This window comes from Notolepis coatsorum, assembly GCF_963971535.1.
Source record: "Notolepis coatsorum genome assembly, chromosome: 10".
Taxonomy (NCBI): domain Eukaryota; kingdom Metazoa; phylum Chordata; class Actinopteri; order Aulopiformes; family Paralepididae; genus Notolepis; species Notolepis coatsorum.
In genome coordinates, this window is record NC_140174.1 from 135,833,829 (window position 1) to 135,854,182 (window position 20,354).

Sequence of the window (20,354 nt, forward strand, 5' to 3'; positions counted from 1 at the left end):
AGAGGTGTCCATGTCTCTCATTCTGCAAATAAACAAAAAGTAAACAGCAGCGGAGGAAACACAGTGCCACCTGATGCCGCTGCTCGCCCATCCACCTCCCCACTCAGGTTTCCCAGAAGGCCACTCTGATGGCCAACGGGACAAAAGCAGCGCAAAAAGCCGACACCTCTTTCCCCCCGGGCGCTCGGCGACAAAGAAGGGGATACAACACCTTTGTTTGCTGAGATTAAAACATGTTGCAATCTTTACCTCCCTCCCTCCCTCCCTCTCTCATTCTTCCTCCATCCTCTCTCCCCAGAGGTAACTCTAGCAGGAGAGAAATGTAACTGTCACTGAACTCCTCTCTCTCTCTCGCCCGCCCGTTCCCGGTAACTAATAAAACTCTGCCCTTTTTATTTCTGTTTCGTCCTTTGTTTCGGGTGTCATTGTGGCACGTCTCGTGACGCCGTGATTAGTGGATTAGCGTTGGCACGGGGTGAATGGGAGAGAGCCTAGCCCTTTCGCTGCACCTCTGTGTGATGATGAGGTGGGTGATACCTCCGGGTATAAGGTCGGTGATACGACCAGGCTTGTGTCTCGGGCCCGATTGTTAGTGTGTGAAACGGAATAGGCATGGGATATAAAATAATACCCGGGCCGTACCCCTTCCTCCCGAGTCCACACACCGACCAGGGGGAACCCGACACTGATCACAACAGTCCAGGAATTCACACTGGTGAGAAACCACACTGGCATATTCACGGGGTATTTCAAAAGAAAGATATTGAAAAGCCTTAAAAGTGTGTACCTTCATCACACAATGCGGTCGGCATCCTCTTACATTAAAGGTTAATATCGCACAACAAACCCGATCTGCGAAGCCCTTTCAGATATGTAAATGTGATATTGTGTTGCACAAACAAACTTGACTTGACATTATGTTTGCGGTTCATGTGTGGCAGAATTTGATATACCATTATCTGGCTATTTGGCAACTTAAAGGGGACATATTTTAGTCCTTTTCAACAAGCTAATATATCGTAGGTCATTGAGGTCCCCTAAACATGTATTTATATTTCTTTGCTTGAAAAAAAAAAACTACTCAGATGATGCATTCTAGCAGCCTCTCAGTCCTGTTGTTTCTGTGCCTGTAACGAGTGAGCAAGTGAGCATAGTGCATAGCCTAGCTTAAAACACAGGGAGGTGCTTTTGGCCAACACCTAGGCTAGCTGCTACTCATCCGCTTCCATTCATTTGTGCTAAACTAGGCTAGCTTGCAGCCGGATAGCTTTCTACTGAACGTGCAGAGAGGAGATCAGTAGGCCTATGTATCTTCTTGTCTGACTCTGGAGAAGACGGTAAGCGCATTCCCCATAATGTTGGTGTGTTCCTTTACATTATTCCACAGACAGCCATTATTCCAGAAGGTTAACACAGAAGGTTAACACTCTAGATTTGTGACTGCATGTGGCAAAAAAGTCACACATACATGAATCTTGACAATCTATCTTGACAATGGCAGCCCTGGTAGGGAGGGTGGTCCCTAGATGCACCGTCTCCACGGGGGGTTTCTTCCAATCTGGCAACCACAGTGGGAGGTCCCTCTCTCTCATCAGCACTGTAGGGTTACAACAAGCCCACTCATCTACCTTTCCTCACTCTCGCTTTCCCTTTGCTTTTGCTCCTCTTCTACCTGTAGTACATACAGTAAGCTGCAGTCTGCAGAAAGATGAGTTACTGGGAAGAGTACGGGAAGCTGTAGATTGCCTATTATGTGTAGCCTCTTACACACGACGCAGCCTAAAGTGTTCAGCCAGAGCACAAGAGAAGGGACAACATTTTGCAATTATGTTGCAATAACACCTATAAAATAAATGGTATGTTTAAAACATGTTAAGCTGTCTGCAAATCCGCCTGAAAGTACATGCCCAAGTAAATGGAAGATTGCTCCACTTCTACAAGGTCAATATGCATGTTCCTGGTATCTATATATGGACCTCAGGGAATGTATTCCCAGTGTCAGAAATATTGTGTCTGTAAATTGTGATGAAACAGAGGAGAATATGCATCTTTGACAGTGAATAACACCATGCTAACATTGAGGTTGGAGGAATTTCGCTCACTGACCTCATTTAGCACCTTCTTGAGATCAAGTGTACAGAAATCTAAGCAAATGAATAAAGGGAAGATGATAAAAACAGAAGGATTTGTAGATACAGTACTGAATTCTGCCATCCGGACACATGCATGTCTTCTCATTTGGCCGCTGTTGTGTCTGTCTGCTTGAGTGTGTGGAGTCGTGTCTCCTTTGGTGTGGCTGCGGCCTGTGGGTCCTGGGGCGCGTGGCCTGTCATTCCTCTGTGGAGTTTGGGGGTGGGGGCGTGGTGTTCACTGGTTTTCCTGGTGGTGGCGGGGGCACCGGGACCGGGGGAGATGGTGCGGCCTGCAGGGGTGGCATTCCTGTCGCCATGCATGGCGGTGTGAGTGGTGCATGGGCTGTTTGTGTTTTCCTTCGGTCATGGCGTGCTTTATCGGGGGGGGGGGTGTCTTGGATGGGGATGTGGTAGGTATTGATGTGTGGGGTGTTTGGGGGACTGACTGTTCCGGGGGGGTTCACATGCCTTCGAGCAACATTGTACTATTGTACTTATTTTATGCCTATTCTTAAGTCTGCACTTTTACATTGCACTACTTTTATTGTCTTTTATACCTATTATTATGTCTGCAATTTATGCATAGTTTTTTTTAGTTTGTCAATTTGTGTGCTGATTTTATGCATATGTCCATTTTATACTAATTGCTGTGGTGCACTTTGGACTGTGGTGTGTGAAGAGTACTATATAGATAGTTATTAATATTTATTATTGTTATATTGTAGAAATGTGTGCATTGAAATGTCTGTAAAGTCTCGACGACATTGAAAATGAGGGTGACCTCAATTGTATTTTCGAGAATAAATAAAGGTTGATGATGAATGATAATGCATTTGAATATAGATTATAGAATATAGAATATCAGGCCTATAAATTACCTTATTATGGCCATAGTCATACATCTATGGATAGGGCCAAATCTCCTCTTTCAAATGGCAATGTTAAATCTGGATTTAGTCATTTCCTCACGTGACTGCACAGAGTTCACATTATTCAGAGAATCTCTTATTTTCAGACGTTTTTTAAAACATCGGTAAACAAACGTAGTGCTGAAAATATACACTTTGACTGCTGTTTTGATAGGGTTATGGTCTTTACTCTTGGCTACATTTGAAAAAGAAACATTAATTAATACGGTATGTATTGATCGATTTATGAGAACAGCAGGGTCCGCCAATTGGGGGACCCTAGGGCTTAATTAAATGATCCAGGATGCAACTTATTCAGTTTTGGATTTATTTCCTATGATGAGATTTAATCACATCCCTCACCATACTGGATGGTAAAAGTGGGCGACACACCATTGACTATTAAAACTTGATTTTCCTTTAATTCTTCTGAAAATACATCTCTAAGAAACAAAAATAACCAAAATGAAAGACAGAGGGCAGTTTTTACAAGTGAATGACCAGAAATAACCGTTATTACAATTTCATATCCAGGCTCCAGACGGTTTTAACCCCTGTAGTTTTCAAAACACAAATATTTCTCACAACAATAAAATGCACTTCACAAGGAAGGAAAATAAACATTCTTCTCGATCATGCAACACTGAAACAATGATAAGTACGATCTGGTTCTTACTAGGGATGCACCGATCCGACTTTTTCAGTCCCGATACTGATACCTGGCTTTGGGTATCGGCCGATACCGAGTACCGATCCGATACCCATTGTTCAATTAATAAACTGTATGGTTCACTGTGTGGAAGAGACTGTGATCATTATTTTGTGCAAGGCAACATCAGGCTTGACTTAAAACATTACTTTCCTAATGTAACGGAGGTACCGCAGTATATCCACAGTCACGATGGTACAAGTAGTTCAGTGGCTGTGGATGGTAAGCGGTACTGCAAGTAAACTCACTCCCCAGAGGCATCCAGACCCGGAAGCAAGAAGTGAATTCACTTCTTACTTAGTGGTCTGTGATGCCGCCCACGACGCGGGCGTCCGGGGTTCAACTCCCACTCAGGGCGATCCCTTAACAGGGGTCGAATCGACTAAACACAACGCAGACAAGATCACACCGGCTACACTAACTTAGTGAAACAAAATGTAACAAATTAACACATAGATATAAATGTACTGAATTGTTATTTCTTATTTTATTTCTTATTATATAAAAATTTAAATAAAGGTGTTTTTACCGATACCCGATCCAGCTATTGTAGTCGTATCGGGGCCGATATCCGATATCAATATCGGATCGGTGTATCCCTAGTTCTTACGTGGCAGTCTTTCCATAGGACGCAGCCTGAACAGGGCTGCCACTCTGCCACTCGCTCGGTGTTTGTGTTATGCTAAAATATAAGCCCGTCTTCCCTCCCTCCAACCTCCCCTTCGCTTGCTATACAAACAGCGGCCTGGATAATGAGGCAGGGTGGGTGAGTGTAAAGTGGAGGTCTATTGAGGACCCATGTAAGCTGGCCTAATCCTCCTTTACAGTGTTTGTAGTGCTGTTTCGAGGTGTATGGGCTGTGTGACAGGTCCCATTCACCGCTATAGCCCTCAGCCACACTGCTCACCGACTACTGTAGAGACTAAAGTGTTGCATTCACCAGTCACAGCCGTCGGCCATATTGCATCTTTGAAAGGGGGGACTGTTCCTGGAACAGGACGCGTCACCCGGGGGCTGAGGAGAATTAGGTAGAACCTGGTGACGTCCACACCAACGTGACACCGTAACAACTGTCCGTCATAAGCTTTGTCATTCAACGCACATTTAACATATTCACACAGATGGCAGACTTCGTCATTTAAGAGCTTTATTTTGCAGCTTTATTTTGGTGCAATCTCAGTCAACCTGTAGCTGAGAGACAGACAGAGATGTGCTTTGCAACAAGTTGTACTGTGTACAGTACAAGACAGTGGCCTTGGCTACATGGGTCACATAATGACCCAGCGGTGATAAGGATGAAATCTCCATGGCAACATGGCCAATACCATCTACAATACTATGGTGAATGGCACTGACCTGAAATAGCAAACTCAGCATTTTTCTTTTCTTTCAGACTTTTTTCAACTTGTTACAGCATCCAGCAAATTGACATCCAATCAGAATTGAGCAGACTTAAGATCTGGAGAGAATCCCGTCTATTGCTTTTGGGGGACACTCGTGAGTCATCACTAAACTCCTTATTACCACCCGTGTCTCTTTTTACTGCACACCACCATCAAACTCTCATTACTAAATTAACTTTATTCACTTCCACTGTGAATACAGTACCTAGAGAATACCCATGAAAACATTCTATGCTGCTGTTACATAGTTCAAGCCCAGAATATGTAATTTTTTTTAATACAGTATACAGTACAGAATAATACATTATTGTTGAGCACTTAAAACGTTTTTATTTGTTTTACATAGAAGACAAAGTAAACATGTCAGCAGGTTCTGTACTTGGACAACAACATCATTGGTCTTTCAGCTTCGCAAAGAAGTTATTTTCAGATGTCGTAAAAAGATATGTGAAAGTGTCCGAAAACAATGCTGAAATTTCTTTTTTATTGCAAATTCAAGATTAGATGCTGAATTTAAATGGCACCGTGCAGCGTGGAAGGCTAATGGTTCCTACGCTAAGTAATTAGCTACTGCTACTGTAGCCACTTGTTGGCCAACCCACAAATCATGGAGGATGAAAGGATTTGAAAGAAGACTTGGGAGAGAAAAAGGTAATTTTATATTGTATTTCAGCAGCGGCTTGTGTTTTCATCCACCGGTCTTTGTCGAGACTCTTTGAGCTTTCTGTTCATCCCTTCAAAAACACAACGTAAACTTGCAATAATTAGTTCGAGCAAGTTTTGACTTACAGCTCAAAGCTCGTCAGTAGAGCTAGTTTATAAACAACTTTTCAGGTCGCTCTGCCTTTGCAACTTGGCCAACAAGTGATGATGGGGTGGGAGCTCTATTCAGCTTCAATGGGGGAAGTGAAGAAGAGGTGGGACCAAGTCACAAGTCTCAAGTCTTGAATCTGAAGTCCCAAGTAAAGACGTGCAAGTCTCAAGTCCCAAGTTATAGTCATCAGGTCAGGGACAAGCAGGGTTCCCAAGAGAGGCAGCCTCTCTCTCTCTCAGAGACCCTCTCCCTCCCCGTCTCTGAAGCACTGATGCTCGCAGTTTTCATGCATGCGCCGCACAAAAGTAAGATAGCTTTCCACTTTGGCGTGTGCAAAATCTGCCCAATCTTGCTTAAAATATGTAAATACGTTTACGTAAATATAGTATGTTATAGCCATGAGTAATATATTGATGTATTTACGACAATGTACAATGTGTAAAAATTACATATTCAATTAAATGTTACTTTTCAACGTTTTCAGAAAAACGTTTGAGCTCCCCTGCTGGGGAACGAAGCCAGGACGCTCACATGGAAGGCTAGTGCCTTTTTACCTCAAGACTACCGAGACACACTTTTCTGAGAGCCTCGTCCAAACCCTAACCTTAACCACAGTGTTATCTTAAACTAACCATAACCGTCGAACCCTAACCTTAACCCTAACTTCATATCTTAACCATAACCGTTAAAACGTTAAAATGAGCCATCATCACAGTAATGCTGTTTGTATCAGGGTGGGTGGTTTAGTCTAGTGGTGAGAGCACTCGCCCACAATCATAATCATTGTTGGTTCGACTCCCAGTCACAGTGTTTGTTTTGGACTTTCGCTGATACAAAACTAAATATATTACCGGTACTTATACAAGGCGTAAATGTATTACTTATAGCTATAACATAACGTACATTATGTAGCCTACCTTTTTTCTTGTGGTCGATTTATTTAACGTTTTCTGACCATGTGCGCAAAGTTAACACAAGTCATATATGTTAAAAGTCCCAGTTGTGTTGCTACTTGATCAGGTCAAGTATAAAGTAATGGAATTGAGTCTGACTACAGTGTGACTGACTAAAGTCCACACCTCTGGTATTAATGCCGCCTTCCAAGTCTTCCTGAGAAGCTCCTATTTCCCAGTTCGGAAGTCATAAATACGACAAACATTCAAGTGCTTTGGCTGGAAACTGGGTTCTTATTGGTCAGAAACTGAGAAATACCAAAAATATGGACACAATATTTTTTTGCTGTGCTTGTTTTATCTCATAAAACAAATGTAATTGATGCTTTAATAAGTTGTTTTTGAGCCAATAATAATGATTTATATTACTTGAAAAATTTGTGTAAGCATGTCTGTGTGTATCATAGAAAAATCCGACTTTCCCTCCTGTAAGGCCCACTTTCTTGGACCGTTCATGTGCACTGAAGTCATATTTATGATATTTACAGCATGACTTGAAGGCACCATTAGTATGGTTTTATGTACCCCACCATGCAAAGTGTCTGACATCCTCTTCTGTTGTTGGTAAGCGTCTGCTACTGATACCAAACATTAGATCTGCTATTTCAGCCACTAATTGTTACAGCTAAGTAGTGTTAATCAAAGATGGCATTTGAACAGTAGCTAGCATTAGCTGCAACATTTGGTAGCCAACATTAGCTTTAATACTTTTGGTAGTTAATGTAAGCTCTAACACTAGCTAACAGCAAAAGAGGATGTGTAGATGGTTTGCATTGTGGGGTAGATTGGGAGGACTGATGACATCATGGGGCAGCCATACTTAATACAGTCCCCCATTCAGGGAGGGCATTTCAAACCTAATTCAAATGAGACACACTTAAAAGCGTAACCACTCTGTTAAAGCATCATTGAACATAAATATTATTCATTCAGCAGCTGAATTGTGATTTCCTCTCCGAGTTGAAAGAGATTCCATCTCAACCCCGCTGCATGTAAACGTATGGCGTTACATGGTTTGTGTAGGTAACTGCTGCTCCCTAATCAAGCGTTGTGAACGAGTATAACGGTGCAACTATGTCCTCATCTATGTATCGTACTATGCAGTGTTGATACGAGGTAGTAGAGATCTGTTTATCTGTAAATGTAAACCTCATTAACTTAACGTTTCTAAAAGGACATACAGTACAAGGTGATAGGAAAGCCATCACTGGGAAGCGATATTGCTTTTGGCTCTAAGACTTATTGCTGGCATATAATATCACACTATAATGGCTCAGATGATCCTCCATTAAGAAAACCCACACCAAGCATCTCTCCTATTATTCCCCTTTATTCACCACATTCAGTACTGTACTCACAGAGTTTAGTACTGTGTATGTGTACCTTCCTCATCCCATCAAACCCATTAAACCAAACGCACTATGTCTTCTATACTCAACCGACCCACACTGAACCCATAACCCCACCCCCAATGCAGAAGACACAGGGCTACGAACCCAACGCACCCATCTTGACCCACTGAACAAACCCAATGTGCTCCGCTGGAGTCTTGCGTAATGTGATCTGACTCAGAGCGGCTCACTGGGGCTGTTCTTTGAGCGGATGCTCCCGGAGCGCCCCCGTGATGGTGGCCGTCCAGACGTGCAGCGCTGTCCCTGCCGAGAGCGTCAGGAAGAAGAGGAAGGCCACCTGGTAACCCACCCAGTCCACCACGCCTCCGGCCAGGGCGCTGAACAGCAGTTTCCCCAGGACCTCCAGGGTGGCCAGGAAACTGTAGTGGGTCGCCTGCAGTGAGGAGAGGAGAGGAGAGGAGAGGAGAGGAGAGGAGAGGAGAGGAGAGGAGAGGAGAGGGGAGGAGAGGAGGAGATGGGAGGAGAGGAGAGGAGAGGAGAGGAGAGGAGAGGAGAGGAGAGGAGAGGAGAGGAGAGGAGAGGAGAGGAGAGGAGAGGGGAGGAGAGGAGAGGAGAGGAGAGGAGAGGAGAGGAGAGGAGAGGAGAGGAGAGGAGAGGAGAGGAGAGGAGGAGATGGGAGGAGAGGAGAGGAGAGGAGAGGAGAGGAGGAGATGGGAGGAGAGGAGAGGAGAGGAGAGGAGAGGGGAGGAAAGAAGAAGGAAGACGGGGGGCAGGAGGGTAGGATGGAATAGAAAGGACAAAAGAGAGGTAGAGCATTAGAGAGATGGGTAAATAGAGAGGTAGAGCATTAGAGAGATGGGTAAATACTAAATAGAGAGGTAGAGCATTAGAGAGATGGGTAAATAGAGAGGTAGAGCATTAGAGAGATGGGTAAATACTAAATAGAGAGGTAGAGCATTAGAGAGATGGGTAAATACTAAATAGAGAGGTAGAGCATTAGAGAGAAGGGTAAATACTAAATAGAGGTAGAGCATTAGAGAGATGGGTAAATACTAAATAGAGAGGTAGAGCATTAGAGAGAAGGGTAAATACTAAATAGAGGTAGAGCATTAGAGAGATGGGTAAATAGAGAGGTAGAGCATTAGAGAGATGGGTAAATAGAGAGGTAGAGCATTAGAGAGATGGGTAAATAGAGAGGTAGAGCATTAGAGAGAAGGGTAAATAGAGAGGTAGAGCATTAGAGAGAAGGGTAAATAGAGAGGTAGAGCATTAGAGAGATGGGTAAATAGAGAGGTAGAGCATTAGAGAGATGGGTAAATAGAGAGGTAGAGCATTAGAGAGAAGGGTAAATAGAGAGGTAGATCATTAGAGAGATGGGTAAATAGAGAGGTAGAGCATTAGAGAGAAGGGTAAATAGAGGTAGAGCATTAGAGAGAAGGGTAAATAGAGAGGTAGAGCATTAGAGAGATGGGTAAATAGAGAGGTAGAGCATTAGAGAGAAGGGTAAATACTAAATAGAGAGGTAGAGCATTAGAGAGATGGGTAAATAGAGAGGTAGAGCATTAGAGATATGGGTAAATAGAGAGGTAGAGCATTAGAGAGATGGGTAAATAGAGAGGTAGAGCATTAGAGAGAAGGGTAAATACTAAATAGAGAGGTAGAGCATTAGAGAGAAGGGTAAATAGAGAGGTAGAGCATTAGAGAGAAGGGTAAATAGAGAGGTAGAGCATTAGAGAGATGGGTAAATAGAGAGGTAGAGCATTAGAGAGAAGGGTAAATAGAGGTAGAGCATTAGAGAGAAGGGTAAATAGAGAGGTAGAGCATTAGAGAGAAGGGTAAATAGAGAGGTAGAGCATTAGAGAGAAGGGTAAATAGAGGTAGAGCATTAGAGAGAAGGGTAAATAGAGGTAGAGCATTAGAGAGAAGGGTAAATAGAGGTAGAGCATTAGAGAGAAGGGTAAATAGAGCGGACAGAGGAGGTTTGGGAAAACGATCTGTCACCTCAACATCGCATACTGTATAAGGAATACTGTGGAGAACTCTTTTATTTTTTTTTACCAGAATAAATAACTGAGATTTTCCAATTCTCATAAACGACCACAGAAGAAGGGCAAGGGTGCGATTAAAATAAAAAAAAAAATAATAAAGGAAGGTGGCGCAATAAAGAAATGGAAGAAAGGGAAATGATGGGAGAAAAGAATGAAAGAATAAAAGAAGAAGCCGGAAAGAGAAAGCGTGAGATCGTCGCCTGATAGGCTGAATGGAGGCCAGCTGGAGAGCAGTATCTGATCCCAGCCTTCAGGCTCTGAGGACGGAGGGCGAGCGACTGAGAGAGAAAGAATGAAAGAAAGAGATAGAAAGAGAGCGAGAGAGAGAGAGAGAGAGAGAGAGAGAGAGAGAGAGAGAGAGAGAGAGAGAGAGAGAGAGAGAGAGAGAGAGAAAGAGATATTACCTAACCGCTGAGACTCCTCCCTCTGCCTGCAGCAGCAGCCATGTTCTCTGGCTGAGACCAACACAAGAGAATGACTCTGCTGACACCTACACCGGCTCCCAAGATAACATCTACCACTCACTTAATGGAGAGGAGTCGTTAAGCCAAGTCTTTACTTCGCTTCCACACATCCTCCTTGTAAAAGTGTACCCTGTACCAGAGTTAAGTTCAGACTCGCGCCTGGTTCATGGATGAAATCACACGACAATAGTTAAAGTTCAACCTTATTTCCAGTTGTTAAAAAAAACTATTTTCAGTGAAAGACCCAGACAGAAAGATTTGTGTCTCTCTTCAATCCAGTGAGTCCAGATTATGTCCTGTCATCCTGCGACTGAGGTACACGAGAAGACACTCTGATACAATGTGAGACCAAGTCCATGGAACAAGGCCATGGACCGGTTGGGGTCCCAAACCATAGTTTCTTTAAGAAATGGTAGCTTGAGAAGAGATACTTCCACTTTTATACTTCAAGTTATTGGCACCGTTGTGCAGATAGAACCTTCTGGAACTCTCTGCCCACTCACAACAAGAACCTTTCACTCCCGTCCACATTTTTCTCTCAATCAAGTCCTTCAAAAAACACACTCAAAGCCGCGTTCAATCTCTGATCATTCACCACTATTTTCGTTAGTTTTGTTCTGAATTTCTTTACATTTTCTAATGTACGAAAAGTGTCTCGAAAGGGGTTTGAGAGTAGAAGCTTCTGTCCTAGTGGCCATGCTTACTTCAACTTTAAGTTAAGTGCATTATGTTTGTGGGATTTATCTTCTTCTGTCACCCTGCATGCAGTTCACAGCAACATAAACCATGACTTACTCAGTGTGTTCTCAGTCATTGGATGGATGTTGTACAATTTGTTTTTAGTGTCACAACTAGAGATGTCCAATATTATCGGCCTACCGATATTGGCATTAAAATGTAATATCGGAAATGATCGGTATCGGTAATAATTTTTTTGAAAGCAATAGTATACAAGGTAGTATAGCAATAGTAAAATCGCGCTGAGCCGTGGATGCACACTGAAATACTGACCGCAACCGAGTTTCGTAAAAGTCAGTCAAAGCTTACCAAAAGCACGAGCAGTGAACTCCAAGCCCACGTGACTGAACTCAAACTGGAAAGAAACAGACTAAGAAATGACGTAAACTCCATGATCAAAACAGCAAAAAAAGAAAATCATCAATGACAAAACTGAGGAAAACAAAAACAAACCATGTGAACTTTGGAAATTACTCAATAATCAACTAGGCTGCAGTAAAAAACTTAAAACCAGATTCTCAAACATAAACATAAAGACGGACAACACGCTCATCACAGACAAGCTGGATGTAGCCAATTACCTAAACATTTTCTTCACAAACATAGCCACAACACTGGTAAACAAACTACCCTCTCACTCAGGGCATTATGGGGTAGAACACATAGTAGCATACTACAAGAACCTAGGGGTCCACAAAGACGACTTCAAACTGGAAATGGTAACAACAGATGAGGTACTCAAAAAACTGAGCGCCCTCCAACCTAACAAGGCCACTGGCCATGACAACATCCCCTCCAAATTCCTCAGAGACTCAGCAGCCGCCATTCACCCCAGTTATCACACACATAATAAACCTCTCCATAAAACAGGGACACGTCCCCAAGGACTTCAAAATTGCGAGAGTAACACAATTAGTAAATTAGACCCAGGCAACTACCGCCCTGTTTCTATCTGTAACGGCCAAAATGGATTTAATGTGCAGTGGATTTATGTGACCAGGGGGTGGCGCTTCTTTTATTTAAGCGTCAGGTACACCTGTATGAGGAGGAGTTTTTGACCTGGAAAGGGCAATGGTTTTTGACCGCACGCACGCACGAACACGCCACAGGGCGAAATGTTTGTAGGCAATTAGGTATTGTATTCATTATTATTTAATCAGTTTAAGGAACAAAAGCGAAGATATTCTGTTTGCACGGTGAAGCAAATAAATATCATGTTCCAAGTAAAGCTGCCTGCATTGTATCATTGGGACAAGGACTGTTTGGTATCAGATCAGACATTTAGAACGGCGCGTCAGCCAAGTCCATCTACGGGATCAAATTGCTCAGTAGCTCCGTATAACTATAAGACGGGAGCTCCTTTAATACTATCCTTACCTCCATCTCGAAAGTCATGGAAACATTTTTATACGAACAAGTCGAAAAATACCTTGCGGAAAATAATCTAATCTACGAATTCCAATCTGGCTTCAGAACATCCCACTCCACTGACACATTTAAACGACCACATCAAACAAGAGGTGGACGCGGGCAAATACTGCGGCATGGTCATGCTGGACCTACAAAGGGCCTTCGACACAGTCAATCACACCATTCTGATTGACAAGCTAAAAGCAATTGGTTTTGATAGTCTATCAGTGAGCTGGATGCAATCCTACCTGGAGGGGAGAGAACAGATGGTGGAGGTAAACGGTACCCTACCCCCCCCCCCCCCCTCACAGTGAGCTGTGGTGTTCCACAAGGAAGCATACTAGGACCGCTACTGTTCCTAATTTATGCAAATGACATGTCGTCAGCTTGTGACTGCAACTTGTTCCTGTTTGCGGACGACTCAGCCCTGCTGGTCTCTGACAAGAACAAGTTACAGGTTGAAAAAGCCCTCAGCTCAGAACTAGGCAAAATCTGCATATGGCTCGCTGATAACAAACTATCATTACACATGGGCAAAACAGAGTCCATTCTCTTCGGTTCAAATAACAAACTCAGCAAGACCGACGGCTTCTCAGTTACAGTGGGTGACAATATTGTCACAAGGAAAGAAGAAATTACCTACCTGGGTTCCATCCTAGAGGCAAATCTTTCCTGTGACAAAATGGCATCCAATGTAATAAAAAAAGTAAACCAACAAACTCGATTCTTGTACCGGATCTCCTCACTGGTAAACAAGAATACCCTGAAGACTCTGGCAGGAGCACTCATTCAAGGGTACTACGACTATGCTTGCACCTCATGGTACCAAAGCACCTCAAAGGCGCTAAAAACAAAATTACAAACATCTCAAAACAAACTGGTTAGACTACTGCTTGACCTTACTCCTAGAACCCACCTCACGCCTGCCCACTTTGACAACCTAGGATGGCTTAGAGTAGACGACAGAGTACCTGGGCCTGGTCTACAAGATACACTACATGGCCAAGGTACCCATGTACATGTCAAAATACTTCCCAAAGGTCAGTGAATACCACGATCACAACACCAGAGGGAGCTCCACAAATCATGTTAAACCCAGATTCGGCTCAAACAAGGGACTAAACAATTATGCCACATCAATGTGGAACGCCCTACCCAAAGCTGTAAAGGAATGTGAATCACTACCCACTTTCAAAAACACTCTCAAAGAACACCTACGGGAGACTGCAATTCGAAACTGACCCCTGTAAATGTCCTAACACAACCCCCTCCAATGTACAGTAAATGACCAAGTATGGTTTGTCAATATTCCAATGTAGTTTTGCTTGTACAGTTGTACAGTGTCCCCCACCCACCCCACCCTCCTACCCAACCCCCCCCCCCCCACCCACCCAACCACCTCCAATGTACAGTCCCCCCCCCCCCAACCCCACCCCACCCCACCTACCCAACCTCCTCCAATGTACAGTTTCTACGTCAAATGTATATACTCTCTTTTCTGGACTCTTTTCGTATCACAAACAGTACTGTATTTGCAAATCTGGTATGTCATAAATGTATAGATGTAGCAGTACAGTCTATCTGTATGTCATGTATGTCATATATGTTATGATGAATTGAAAATGGGGGACCCTGATGTAAACAAGACGAAAGTCTTTCTCTGGTCTGCATCCCCTTAACAATTGTATGTATTGAGCTGTACTGTACTGTACATTCTGTAATCTGTTCATAACGTTTTCAATCAATCAATCAATCAATCAAAGGGAAATTACAATAAATAAGGGAGAGAAGGAAAGAGAGAGGGGAAAAGAGAAAGGGAGAGTGAGAACCAGAGGGAGAGATAAGAAAAGGGGAGATGCACAGATACTGTTTACATTTAGAATGCCTTGTTGAATGCATCCAGTGAAATTAACACATCAATGCATACTTTTATTGTCAAAAGTATGCATAATGTTGTGTTAATTCCACGACAAGAGATATGTAATGTTAGTTACCTGAAATTATTTAGTTTTTTTTTTATTATTTCGTATTGTCCAATTAAGAGTTGGACAATATCGGCATATCGAATATCGGTAAAAAAGCCAATATCGAACATCCCTAGTCAGTCACAACCTAATCTTTCAAAATTGTTACATAGTCATTTGCCTTTCATGTGATTGCTGATGAATTGCACACAATTGAGAGTTTCGTTTTGTCACGATGAACAATATTGAGACCAGTGTGTTTCACTGCTAATGCATGACAGTAATAATATTGCTTTTTTTAGTCGAGTATAACACATTTCTATTTAAATTCCAGTAATAATATTAGCAGGCATTCTCCCTTCTGTGTGTGTGTGTGCGTTTGAAAAGATCAGATGAAGTCAGACGAGTATATTATATTGATAGTAAATGTACTGAGGGTGGACAGATAATGTTGATATTTAAACATAAAAAATACAATACATAATAAATGTATTCATGATCATCATGCAACATAAAACAATTGCAGGAACGGTTTGGGAGAGGAAGGGGTTTTAGGTTGCGTGTTGTGAGTTCCAAATACATTTACTGTACTTAAAGTTTAAAGCTCAATATATCAAGACGTGGCACTTTATAGTGAACAGGAGGTCTATTTGTATTAAAAACAATAGATTGTTTTTCATTTAAATGTCTGGAAGAGCTAAATAAAAAAAATTAAAATTATATTTTCGTTACCTTTTTTGAGTTGATCTAAATGTTACTGATTGTGTTAAATGGGCTTATGATATCGTCTCACATCGATTGCAGGCACCTGCATCGTATCGTATCATGGCAGATATCGGCAAATATCGTATCGTTGTCCAAAGAATCAATATTATATCGTGAGGAAACTTGTGATTCCCACCCCTAGTAGAGTCCATACACCCAACACCAAATCCCATAATTCCTTACACGTAACGTGTCTGGCTGTGTGACGTCAACTTGTCAGCATGAAAATGACAGCCAAACATGGCACTGCAACTAAATAACACAAATACAATAGGCACATTTATTTGTGACTGTTACAAATATAACATGTTTTATACTTGTGCTACAAGATTTTGGCCTGTGCTACAAAACTATCAACCTCTGTAGCACCAGTGCTATGTGCAAAAAAAGTTAACGTACAGCCCTGTCTTACGTGTTACTTTTTTGCCATTGTGATATAATACTTTTTTTCCTTTTTACACACCACATTAAAAAAGGGCACTTCACCAAAAAACAATGCTGAGTTATTTATTGTGCAAATAATCTCACACAGTTGTAATTACAGCTCAATGAAATGATGAGGTAGCAGTCCCTATAAGACAAGGTATTATTACTATTTTCCATCTACATCATTTCATGGAGCTGTAATTAACACAAAGATCCCTCGATGACATCACTGGTGGCCACATTAAATACAACTTTCCAGGAACGTAATACACCTCACGTAATTTCATGCGTTTATGTGGTGTTTAATACACATTTTGAGATACAATGGAAGCCTATGGCAGTGCTGAATCGGCAGAAAAGTTACTTTTCAGTAAAGGTCAAATATTATGAAAAAATAAGGGTGCTTTGATTTTTCTATCAAGGCAAGAATGACTTGGAACCCACATGTCAAGAAGACTGGTCCTTTCAGATAATGACATCTAAAGCTCTTCTCAAAACATAAAGTGGACTTGTTCTTGCTTCTGTGGATATTTTCTTACCACAGTGAAAAAGCAACGTGTCCCTGTGGTTTATCTTAAACTTAATCAAACTGAATTAAACAAAATTAAACAATTTAACTAACTTGCATTCTTAATGAGCAATTATTACCACAATAAGATGAACAGAAATATAATTATACACCTTGGATTCAGGTCAGCTTATGCAACACACACACAGACACACACACACACACACACACACACACACACACACACACACACACACACACACACACACACACACACACAGACACACACCACACACACACACACACACACACACACACACACACACACACACACACACACACACACACACACACACAGTACATACACACACACACACACAGTACATACACATACACAGTACATACACAGTAGGGGGGGGGGGAATTGATACAGCATAGTATCGTGATATTTTGCGTGGCAATATATCATATTGTGGCAGGTGCGAAGTATACAAAAAAATTCTGTTGCAATACAAATTATTGAAGTGAGATGAACAGAATGAAAACTTTATCTTATTAAATAAAACAGATGTTGTAATGAAGTAATTAATTCAATCAATGATTTTTATTTTCGCATCTCGCTGTTCCAACACGGCCCATCCCGTACAAGATTATCATTCAGACACATTTTAGAAAATGTGCAAATATTGCAAATATGTGGTTATCAAATAGCCAATTAATTATGTCGCTGTCTTGGGGTTCTTGGGACATGCCTACATGTTTTGATAGATCATCATAGAAGGATATATACTGTATATCCTTATATACTATATCCAATATTGATATATATTGTATATATATCTTTATATATCCAATATTGATATATACTGTATATATATCCTTATATATCCAATATTGATATATACTGTATATATATCCTTATATCCAATATTGATATATATTGTATATATATCTTTATATATCCAATATTGATATATACTGTATATATATATCCTTATATATCCAATATTGTGATATATACTGTATATATATCCTTATATATATATATATATATCCAATATTGATATATACTGTATATATATATCCTTATATATATATATCCAATATTGATATATACTGTATATATATCCTTATATATCCAATATTGATATATACTGTATATATATCCTTATATCCAATATCCAGAACTCAAAGCGGAGCGGCCCTCGTTAATGCAAAGTCAAAACCATCACTCCTTCTGCAAACAACCCGACTGGACTCAAGTCACTGACCACATTATGACAGAATCCTCAAGTCTAGAAATAATAATTGGGACCACACACAAAATAAATACCCTGTATGTTTGACGGACAAAGCCCCGAAGTGACGAGCGACTGAAACATTACTCCAGAAGCCCTTGAACATAGGATGGAAAGACAGTGATTATTGTGTTGATATGATACGCTTACATGTCATACTCCTCTGCTAGAGGGGGCTGCGTGATCCTGTGTGTCTGTCTGTCTGTGCACCTGACCAGTGTTCATTTTGTTGACTAAATTGATGACGAAAGATGTTCGTCAACGAAGGTTTTTTTCATGACGACAACGAGACGTGACGTCACGTTATTGAAGACCATGTCACGCTAAAGAGACTAAATTGTTTATTAAATATCGTTGACCACAACTGAGGACACAAAAATGTAATTTACAAAAACCAGGACGAAATTTATCTTTATGTATGTTGATATTGTTGACTAAAACAAGACGAGACAAAATAATTATAACTTTTCTTAATGCCATCGTCCCGACTAGAGCAGTGTGACCGGGAGCTCCGTTATTAGCATTAGCTGGAGCTATTTGAAAAGCTACTTTTAGCTGAACGTTACCTTGGCTAAAGTTGGGACTATTCATAATCCAGCTGCAGACCTGCAAGCAAAGTACAGCAAGTTGGCAAAGAAGTATTCCAAGGTAAATCACTTATTCACCAGTAACGTTACAATGTTTGTATTTCCATCTAGCTCGCGTTAGCTAGTGGCTAAGCTAGCTCACGCTAACGTGGTCACTGATTGACCTCTCGCACACAATTAATGACATAATGCAGACAGCCATACCGGTGACAATGTTTCGCTTTTAGTGCCAAATGATAAGAGTCTGAGGCGGAGTCTCAAAAGAGAATGTTGAATATTTATTTTGCATAAAAAATCACAACAGTGCCTCTGCAGTAGCAAACCTAAACGGAGCAGCCTGGATAGGAAGTGCAACAACGTATAATGTCTGTGCGGAACCAATGTACCAACAACCATTCCGTGGGTGAACTTATTGAGCTTAGTTGTCAATTAATGATACTAATACTAATCTATACAATCACCTGTTGTTGAATAAATACCATTACTTTCTAGTTATTACTAAAAAACAGTATATATAAAACAGTAGCTGTAAAAAAGAAAAGAGAAAAAAGTTTTATAATTTATATAATATAATATATATATATTTTTTTAATGTATGCACTGGTATCGGATCAGTATAACCAGACATAGACCACCTCTACCTCTAACCCCTAACCAGACCTAGACCATCTCTAACTTTAACCACTAACCAGACCTCTTCCATGTGGCACTTTAACACTGACCTCAGAATGTGATTTTAATGTTTTTATGCAAGCAGATTGCAATCAGTGTGTACTACTACTAGTACTACTGTGTGTTCTGTTTACTTAGTTTACAGTATCCTGTTATAGAATAAACCGCTGCCAGACACAGCAGAGAGAGAGAGGACAGACATGACAGAGAGGACAGACACAGCAGAGAGAGGACAGACATGGCAGAGAGAAAGGAAAGACACAGAAGACAGACAGAGTTCAGCGTTGTCTCTCTGGTCAGAAACAACGTCACCACATCCGTAATGCTCTCTTTGATGCATACATTGGACCATGTCTACATACGCAATTTAAATCAGAAAATGTTCCATGTTGACTACGTTTTTTTCCGTTAACTAAAAATAGACAAAAATTTCATCCGTTTTCGTCGACTAAATCTAGACTAAAACAAAAAAGACAAAATTGAGACAAAAACTGACTAAGACAAAAATGCTCAGACATTTAGTTGACTAAAACTGACTAAACGAAAAATAAATGAAGATGACTAAATATGATGAAAACGAAAAAGGAGCACTTGACACATGACTAAGACTAAAACTAAAATGAAAATAGCTGCCAAAATTAACACTGCACCTGACACAGTCTGCCCCCTGAAATCAGAGAATGCCCCACACTCCTGTGCACTCCAATGCACCTATACAACACAACTAAAGGAATGGCTGGTGACAAACCAAACCTGCACACACAAATAGTTGAGCGGTATGTTTTAAAGATGGCAGTGAATGAATTACCGTAATATTATGTATTGTATATGATGTATTAAAGTGTTATTGTGATTTGTTGTACACATGTATTTTATACTACTGTCATTGTTGTTCAAATCTAATGTTTTTAGATGTTTTATGATTCCAGGTAACAACAGATGGAAACTAGCCTTGCCTATAATCTGGCTTGTTTACACGTTTTTTCTTTTGTAATACATTGTTGTAATGCATTGGGAGTTTTATTCATTAACTTGCACTGTCCCTTCGCAAATAAGCGAATAAAATAAAGTCAAAGCATAATGCGATCCTGGAAAACAAAAAGGAAATACAAAATAATTGGGGTTCTGGTCAGTGTGAGGGAGGGAGTGGAACCCTGTGGCTTTACTGAGCTGTAACCCAGGTTCACGCGGGGTGGTGAGGCC

General features: G+C 41.1%; 1 protein-coding gene across 1 annotated transcript in view; it reads right to left on the bottom strand.

Moving 5' to 3' along the window:
* Positions 1-4,922: 4,922 nt before the first annotated feature.
* Positions 4,923-20,354, bottom strand: part of mfsd3 (major facilitator superfamily domain containing 3) — a 99,144-nt gene continuing 83,712 nt past the window's right edge. Inside the window, exon 6 of the mRNA XM_084322717.1 lies at positions 4,923-8,704. Coding sequence (XP_084178843.1) covers positions 8,498-8,704 — 207 coding nt within the window. The 3' untranslated portion in view covers positions 4,923-8,497. The remainder of the gene's footprint in view (positions 8,705-20,354) is intronic.